This window comes from Calliphora vicina, chromosome 1 (assembly GCF_958450345.1).
Source record: "Calliphora vicina chromosome 1, idCalVici1.1, whole genome shotgun sequence".
In the NCBI taxonomy this organism is placed as follows: domain Eukaryota; kingdom Metazoa; phylum Arthropoda; class Insecta; order Diptera; family Calliphoridae; genus Calliphora; species Calliphora vicina.
The window spans coordinates 37,191,538-37,201,351 of record NC_088780.1 but is presented as its reverse complement, the minus strand read 5'-3'; the positions used below and the strand labels follow the sequence as shown (position 1 = coordinate 37,201,351).

Below are 9,814 nucleotides of genomic sequence, written 5' to 3'. Positions count from 1 at the left end.
TTATAAAAAAGTAATGTATAAGTACAAATTACTTTTAAATTAAATAAAGAAATAACAATTTGTTTAAATTTTAACAGTCATCTATCAAAAGTTTACAAAAATTATTTGTCACTTGGGATTGTAAGGCGAAGTTTAAGAGAAATTCATAAAATAAATTTCTAATTTGCAATTTATTAAATTGGATGAAATCTTTTCTAAATTTTGAAAATGACATTGATATCAATCAATCTAACTAATTTACTAGCTAATTTCTGTTAAAATATGTACATAGGTTCAAATCAATTTACTAGACATGTGGAAAAGAAATTGAAGACGAATATAAAATCAACGGAAACGAAACTTTTTAAAAAAAATTTAGTATTGGCCATGATACAACAACATAAGGTACACTCAGTAAAAAATAAATTCTTATGTGCTGTTTTTCTATAGCGAACGAGTACTTTGAGTGGAAATTTAACATGTGTTTTGTTATTGTTACAAAAACAAAATACATGTAAAACGTGCACTCAAAACGCTCATTCGCTATAGAAAAACAGCACATTAATTATACATTTCTTGTAACGTCAAACAAAAGAAAATATGAAAAAAAAATTAAAATCAAAGTTTGACGTTATAGGGCTAAATATTGAAAACTCTCCCTAGTGAATCTACCTTGTACAATTATTGTATCATGGTATTGGCCATTGTTAGCTATGACCTTTTTTCATCTTTCTTGGAACATATGGATTCCAAGCCTAAAGAACTGTTCATCTTTTGAGGCCAAGAACGAATCAAGCCAATTTCGGACATATAAGTTATTAAAAACAAAACCCGATTTGAAAAGATGGGCCATATAATGTAAATGCCGCATTTTTGAAAAAGTTTCCATCATATTGTCACTCACTTTTTATATATACATAATTCAAAAGATTTGCCCCCTAATTCAGAAATACGAACGGAACACAATATTCAAATATTTTTGTAAAAACCACTCTAAAATTTTTTGAAAACTGAAACCTGAGCTATTTTCTGTTTCAGAATCAGACGCTTAGAATTTTATTGGACTCATTAGTGAAATTATTTTACTATCCGTTCAGAAAAATGTATTTTTTTCCAAAAAAATGTAAAACAACCCCTTTTAATTTGTCATTAACTACATGCTATGAATGTTGAAAAGACGATTTCACTAGAAATAAATAAAAACTAAAGAAACAAATTGTTTTCTTTTGTTTGGGTTTTAAAGAAATCCAAAATAAATATTCATTAATTAAAAATTTCACAACATTACATTCATTCTTTTTTTTTTTTGTTTAAACGTTAATTTGCTTAATTTCGCGCCTTATGCCGACACCATCATCTCTATCTGATCATTAACCACATCTTTAACGCGATTCATATACTTCTTGTGTTTCAATACATTTTTTCTTATTTCAAATCAAAAAAAACATTTCACATTCTTTTACACACTCAACTAAAAACTAATATAAAGGTTGGTTTTTGAAAGACCAACACAGAAAAAGTGATTAAATGATTGATTAAAAGTATTGAGAGGAACAGCTATGAAATATAAAAAAATTATATCTCAACGCTATTGTTCTATAAATTTGTACGCATTAAAAAGCGTTGAATCTTTTCATTTCCATCAGCAGCAGCATCATCATCAGCGTCAGTCATTCATTGCTTTTCTTTCTTATTTCGCCGGATTTTCAAGTGGAAATAATACGAAATTTTGCGCCATACTGTGTAAAGTTTTTTTTTCGTTTTTTTTTTGATACAACACACAAATTAATGAAAAGAAACTGACACAATCAGAAATAAAGCAACGTGTGTGTTCAAAAGATTCCGAAAATTCACCAGACATTGTGTCTCTATAAACTAGGCGGCTAACTTGTAATACACAAAATACTAATTTACAATAGAAACCTTTTTTTTAATTAAAATTATTGGTACTTTATTTTCGAAACGGAAATAAATGTTTAAATTAAGCTGGCATCTCTTTTTAATTAGTTGCTTTTGCTTATGATCTCAGTCAGTCACTTTCGTTGCTCATTTGTTTTCATTAACATGAATTTTGCATTTCATTAACGCCTTTCTCACATTTAACTCATTAAGCCTATTTATCACAGTGTTGTTGTTGTCACTTTGCCATTTTACAAATCGATTTGTTTTGTTTCATTAGTTGTTGTTGTTCTCTATTATTTCTCTGTTATTTAATTTCCAATAAAAATACTTGTGTAAACAAAGAGATAAATAAACACATATATACACATAAATACTCGTTAAGGTTTGTTTAAATTTCGTCATGGTTTGATACCGTTATTTTTCGTCAGTTTTTGCAACTGCATTTATCGCAGCACCAGTAAATGCAACCCTTAGCATTGAGAGTTGCCACACAGTTTGATAGATCTTTTAAAATATCGTATGTGTATTAAATGAATAGTGTGGATTAATACCAACCAACAAGCGTGAGCGAAATACTATTAAAATAATCACAATTATATATAATTTTCACTTTTAATATATTTGTTGATGTCTAATCAATCACAACCATGAAATTATAATAATAGATCTATTATGTTGTGTTGAAAATTATTATTTCCTAACTTTTCCCTCACTTATAATTAAATCACTGACTATTTTTATAGGTTCAGAAACTTTTTTTGGAAATAATTCGGTATATCGGGAACTATTAGAGATATTATTACGAAATTTCCCATGGTTGTAGCAGGTGTTTTCGAGTTGATTTACAGTTGTTCAGCTTCCTAGGGGTGATGGTGGCCAGTACGTGGCCCCTCAAATTTGGTCACTTCGGTTCTCAAATTTTTAAACAAAATCGCAAAAAGTTCATTTATGATCAATTATGAGTCTCTGGCTAGAGGTCGTTGGAGATCAACAGATAAAAGCCATAGAATTTGGTGAAAATAAATATTTTTGGACATCATTAACATCCAATTGTATAAAAAAACAAGTAAGAGAGCTATATTCGGCTGGGCCGAATCTTATATACCCTTCACCAAATTATACTTCAAAATAAATTTTTTTAAATATTTTTAGGTAAACAAAATTAATTTTTTTTTTTAAATTTTTTTTCCAAATTTTTTTTTTTTGGAAAAAAAATTTTTTGATGAAAAAAAAATTCGTATTAAAATTTTTTTTTCCAGATTTTGACCCATTGTAGGTCCAAATTACTATAGCCGTACATCGTTGCAATGGACTTTGAAATATCTATCATTAGATATCCATATTGTCTATATTAATGACTTAGTAATCCAGATATAGATCAAAAATCGAGGTTGTCCCGGTTTTTTGCTCATATCTCCGATTTTGCTGATTATTAGAGATATTATTACGAAATTTCCCATGGTTGTAGCAGAGGAGTTAATTTACAGTTGTTCAGCTTCCTAGGGGTGATGGAGGCCAGTACGTTGCCCCTCAAATTTGGTCACTTCGGTTCTCAAATTTTTAAACAAAATCGCCAAAAGTTCATTTATGATCCTAATGAGCTGAAATTTCAAATTCTATTAAAAATACGCTTACACGTGTAGGTTCAAGCTTTAATTTTATATAAGTCTCTGGCTAGAGGTCGTTGGAGATCAATAGATAAAAGCCATAGAAGCTGAAGAAAATAAATATTTTTGGACATCAATAAAAACAAGTAAGAGTGCTATATTCGGCTGTGCCGAATCTTATATACCCTTCACCAAATTATACTTCAAAATTTTAAATATTTTAAGGTAAACAAAATTTAATTTTTTTTCCAGTTGTTTTTTTAATTTTTTGGAAAATTTTTTTTTTCGATTCTATTTTAATTTTTTTTTTTAAATTTAAATTTTTTTTTTTATATTTTAAAATTATTTTTTTTGTTTTCTCAATTTTTTTTTTGTGAAAAAAAAATTCGGGTTAAAAAATGTTTTTTTCCGATTTTGACCCATTGTAGGTCCAACTTACTATGGTCTTATATACGTCGTTGCAAATGTCTTTGAAATATCTATCATTAGATATCCATATTGTCTATATTAATGTCTTAGTAATCCAGATATAGGTCAAAAATCCTCATATCTCAGCCATTTGTGGACCGATTTTGCTTAAAGCATGTCTGACAGAAATATTGAAGATTTGGATCCAGAAGATATCTGGGGTCTTCAGAAAATTGATTTCAACAGACAGACGGACATGGCTTAATCAACTCCGCTATCTATAAGGATCCAGAATATATATACTTTATAGGGTCGGAAATGAAAAATGTAGAAATTACAAACTTATATATACCCTTCTCACGATGGTGAAGGGTATAACAAGTAAGAGAGCTATATTCGGCTCTGCCAAATTTTATATAAACTTCAAAATAAAAATTTTAAATATTTTTTGGTAAAAAAAATTTTGTTTTTAATTTTTGAAAAAAAAAATTTTCGAATTGTTTTTTTGTTTTTTTTTAATGTTTAGCGAAAAAAAAATTCGCTAATCTTATATGCCCTACACCAAATTATACTTAAAAATATTTTTTTTAAAAATTTTTATTTAAACAAAATTAAATTTTTTTTTTCCAAATTGTTTTGAATTTTTTAAAAAAAGTTTTTTCCAATTTTTTTTTGAAATTTTTTTAATTTTTAAAAAAAAAAAATTTTTCAACAAAAAATTTATGAATATCTAATGGTGTTTTCTTTTCTGTCATAAATGCTGCATTTATTCTGCCTTTTACCTTTCTTTGTGTTCTTTTCTGAAAAAAATGTAGTTTGGTCGTGTTCTTTTCTAATAATGTTTTTTCAATTTTTTTTTTTTTAAATAAAATTCGGGTTAAAAATTTTTTCCCGATTTTGACAAATTGTAGGTCCAACTTACTATAGCCTTATCTATCTATCATAAGATATCCATATTGTCTATATTAATGATTTGGTTATCCTGATTCTCACGATGGTGAAGGGTATACAAATAGGTGGTATTGTCTAACGGTAAATAATTTTACACTTCACATGTAGTAGGTATACACACCGTCGTTGTGCAAGCTAGCAAATTTCACAACCTATTATAAAGAAGAGAAAAAACTGCTGCCTACTTTTAGGATGATAATGACCTTGGTAATTTTAAATTCACCACGATTTTTTATATCTAGCCAAAAAATATAATTCAAAAATAATTTAATAATATGGCAACCTTATATTAAACTGTCATTTTTGTTGTCACTTCTATCTGAGTGTTTTAAAATAGAAGAAGCATTCGCGTCTAGCAAATTGCGCGAATTAAATTTTTCATGACAGATATATAATAAATAAAGAAATTAATTAAATTACTCTTTGGAATTAAAAGAAAATAAATACAAAAATGCAGCCGGTAAGTTGTTATAGTTATTATACATTTATATTTTCTATTATCAACTTTTTATTTTCAGACTATAGCTTCATTTTTTCAAAAAGCATCAACCTCTACCAATGGCCACAACAAGTCTAAAGATAACAAACCTGAGCCCAAAAAACGTAAAGCTCGCGTAATTTCCAGTGATGAAGATGATGATATACCCGAATCGCCTAAAGTCTCCAAATCGAGAGATGCCAAAAAATCTAAAGTGGAAAACACAGCTACTACCTCGCCACCCAGCAGCAAAAAACAACCAAACTTGAACAAAATAAAATCACCCAAAAAGGCATCCGTCAGACCTGTTGATCCTATGTCCTTGTTTGGTGGTGAAACTAAACGTGTAGAAGCTAAAAAGTCAGCCAAACCGAAAGAGAAAGCTATGCTTGAATTTGAAGACAATGAAATCGATCAGAGTCTGATGGAAATCGATTTGGAAGAAAGTGTTTTAGAAAGTAACAAAAAAGAGGAGGACAATGTTAAGGAAAAGTCTAAGAAATCAGATAAAAACAATAGTCAGGAACATAAGAAGTCACCGGAGGAGAAAAAGGAATCATCGAGATCTTCTAAAAAGGAGGAGACAAAGGAATCATCGTCATCTAAAAAGGAGGAGAGAAAGGAATCATCATCATCTTCTAAAAGGGAGGAGAAAAAGGAATCATCTGGTAAAAAAGAGGAAAAAACTACACCTAAGGAAACGAGCAAATCAGAGAAACATAAGAAAAAATCTCCTAAATACGACGACGAAGAAGAAGATAAACCTAAAAATAAGAAACCGAGACAAAAACAACAGGATTTGGAATCTAGTAAGTTTAATTATTTATTGTTTAGAATTTTTAGTTCCACAGCTAGTTCTAGAATGCATGCATACCAAGTACTTGTTTTAGTTTGGCGTTTGTGGGATCAATTATTATACCAACCATCAAAAAACAATGGGGTGTTATATTGATTTTGTCATTCCGTTTGTAATAAAATATTTGTCACAGACTCACATTAGTATATATTCTGGATCCTCATAAGGTTCTAAGACGAACTAGCTGTGTTCGTCCGTATATCTGTTATCGATAACAGACATGATAGGGCCCAAACGAAAGGAGCCAGCTTGCCACAAATACTCTCTGTGGATGTTTGTATGGTGATGAAAATGGGCAAGGTCCATGATTTCACCTTAGACCACATACAAATGTTCCACAGAATTACTGTTTCAGCAGTCATAACAAATATGTTGATTATGTGACAATTCTGATAAAATTTTACACAAAATAGACCTAAGTAATTTGTTTGAATAAACGTGAAAAACAATTCTTAATATGTTCTAAAATTATTTCTAACCATTTAAGGCGTCTTATCGGATGAAGAACGTCACGAACGTAAACGAATGACCGCCATGTTGTATCAAAAATTTAAAAATCGTTCTGCAGTATTAAATCCTGGAAGCAAAGAAGTTCCTAAGGTAATAATTATATTAATAAATTTAATCTTATAATTGTAACCTTACATATTTTAAAAATCGTTTCCCTTTCATTACAGGGCAAACCCAATTGTTTGGCCGGTTTAACATTTCTTGTTACTGGTGTGCTAGAGTCACTGGAACGTGATGAAGCGGGCTCTATTATAAAAGAATATGGCGGTAAAACCATGACAGTTGTTGGCAAACGTTTGAATTATCTTATAGTTGGCGAAGATTCTGGTCCCAAAAAACTAGCTCAAGCTGAAGAGTTTGGTGTAAAAATTCTCAGTGAAGATGATTTCTTGAATTTAATACGTGAGAAATCAGGCATGAAGAAAGAACAATCGCATGACTCAAGTATTAGAGATGATGGTGAGAAGCCCTCAACTAGTCCCAAACAAAAGAAAGGGGAAAGCAAGGAAAAGAAGGAACAAAAGGAGAAAGTGGAAATTAAAAAAGAGAAACTCGAATCTCCCACAGAAAAGAAACCAAAGTTAGAGGAGTTGAATAATAACCTCGGCAGCCATAAAATTAAAAAAGAAATGGAGGATAAAAAACCAGAAGTTAAACAAGAAGTTAAAATTAAAAAAGAAGTGGAGATTAAACAGGAATTCCCCAGACCTCCACCCGTTACAGAAGATATGATGACCTGGGTGGATAAATATAAACCAGCCACAGTAAAAGATATTATAGGTCAACAGGGAGCAGCCAGTAATGTATACAAGTAAGTCTTAATTATTATAAAAAATTTTAAAGACTTAAAAATTATTTTCTTGTTAGGCTTACTAATTGGTTATCTAAATGGTATATAAATCATGATGGTAAAAAGAAATTGCAAAAACCAAATCCCTGGGCCAAAAATGATGATGGTAGTTTTTTTAAAGCCGCTTTGCTATCCGGTCCTCCCGGCATAGGTAAGTTTACAAAAACAAAACAATTTGTTATTCCGTTTGAACAACACAAATTTTTATTTGCCAAAAATATATTAAATTATTTTTTTTTAATTTCCTTTAAAAGGTAAAACTACTACTGCCACTTTGGTTTGCAAGGAATTGGGTTTTGATGCTGTGGAATTTAATGCCTCCGATACACGCAGCAAACGTTTGCTTAAAGAAGAGGTCTCCGAATTACTTTCCAACAAGTCTTTGTATGGCTATTTCCATGGCGATAGCCAGGCTGTTACCAAAAAGCATGTTCTCATTATGGATGAGGTAGATGGTATGGCGGGCAATGAGGATCGTGGTGGCATCCAGGAATTAATAGGTCTCATTAAGGAATCTTCGGTCCCCATTATATGCATGTGTAATGACCGTAATCATCAGAAAATGCGTTCGCTGGTAAACTATTGTTATGATTTGCGTTTCAATCGTCCCCAATTGAAACAGATCAAGGGCAGAATAATGAGTATTTGTGCCAAGGAAAATATTAAACTGGATTCGGGTAAAATTGATGAAATCATAGCGGCCACCAATAATGATATACGGCAATCGATAAATCATATATCTTTGCTTAGTGCGGGCAAAGATCTCAACTTGGCTTCCGACAAAGAGTCTAAGAAATATGGTGAGAAAACAGCTGAAAAGGATTTGAAAATGGTAAGGGTTTTCTTTGTTAAAGTTAGCTGATCATAAATTTAATGTTATTTTTTTTTTTGTATTAAAGGGTCCTTGGGAGGTGGTACGCAAAGTTTTCTCAGCAGATGAACACAAAACCATGTCGTTTAATGATAAATGTGATTTGTTCTTCCATGACTATAGTTTGGCTCCCTTGTTTGTGCAGCAAAATTATTTGATTGTTAGTCCCTCGGGACCCAAGTAAGTTTTTTATTAATTTTAATCAAAATTCGTTTTTAGAATAGAATTTTTTTATACAGATCTGAAGTTCTTAAAAAAGTGGCTTTAACAGCAAATGCTTTAAGTTTGGGAGATTTAGTAGACAAAAAAATACGATCTAGTATGGCTTGGGCTCTGCTGCCCACCCAGGCTGTTTTTAGTTCTGTTATGCCCGGTGAATATATGAGCGGTCATATAACTGGACAAATTAACTTTCCCGGCTGGCTGGGTAAAAATTCTCGTTCCACCAAACGTTGCCGTTTGGCCCAAGAAATTCACGATCATACCCGCTTGAGAACTTCGGGTTCTCGTCTGTCTGTGCGCCTAGATTATGCTCCATTTTTACTTAATAAAATTGTTAAACCTTTGGTAGACAAGGGTTTAGATGGTATAGAAGAATCTCTAGCTACTCTTAAGGAATATCATCTCTTGCGGGAGGATATTGATGGTTTAATCGAACTAACAACTTGGCCGGGTAAGAAGGGTCCCATGGATAAAGTAGACGGTAAGGTTAAGGCCGCTCTAACAAGAGCCTACAATAAGGAAGTACTGGCTTACACATACTCAGCTACAGCTGGCGTTAAAAAGAAGCGAGCTGAAGCTTCTGATGATATGGACCAATTGGCTATGGAGGAGGGAGAAGAAGGTTCTGCAAATGTAGAATCTGAAGATGAGAAGGATGATGCTTTAGAAAATGATGCTTTAATTAAGGTTGGTTTCTTATTTATGCAAATGTATACAAGTACTAAATTGTATTATTTTTTATTTCTTTAGGCTAAAAAGAAAACTTCTTCCTCAACTACTAAAGCTTCTACTTCGAAGGCTGCAGCAGGCAAAAAAGCTACTACCAGCAAACCTAAAGCTGCAGCTAAACCTAAGAAATAAGTTATTTTATTAATATATATCTATATAAATACGCACGTTTAAGTTTTGTTGTATTATTTCTACAATTATTACAGAATAAAAAAATAATTTGTAATGATAATGTAATGTTTACAATTTAGAAACATGTTAAAATCAAAAAATCTTTTGGTGGCAGTTGACAGATTAACATAGCATTTCAATTTCCTACTGGTATCCATATTTTAGTAGTGGGATTATTGAGTAATTCGATAAACAATTTCGAAATACAATATAAATTTGAAAGATTTATTTTTACAACAAATATCTCCCAGATGAACAATTGATCGATTTCGAATTTTGG

The 9,814-nt window shown here is 31.0% G+C and overlaps 1 protein-coding gene across 1 annotated transcript; it reads left to right on the top strand.

Annotated features, from left to right (window-relative positions):
* The first annotated feature begins 5,175 nt into the window (after positions 1 to 5,175).
* Positions 5,176 to 9,595, top strand: Gnf1 (germ line transcription factor 1). Its single transcript, XM_065508780.1, has 9 exons — positions 5,176 to 5,307; positions 5,366 to 6,134; positions 6,669 to 6,781; positions 6,859 to 7,502; positions 7,559 to 7,692; positions 7,796 to 8,373; positions 8,441 to 8,592; positions 8,652 to 9,321; positions 9,385 to 9,595. The coding sequence occupies exons 1-9, from the start codon at positions 5,299 to 5,301 to the stop codon at positions 9,493 to 9,495; spliced, it is 3,180 nt and encodes a 1,059-aa protein (XP_065364852.1). The 5' UTR covers positions 5,176 to 5,298; the 3' UTR covers positions 9,496 to 9,595.
* Positions 9,596 to 9,814: the final 219 nt, after the last annotated feature.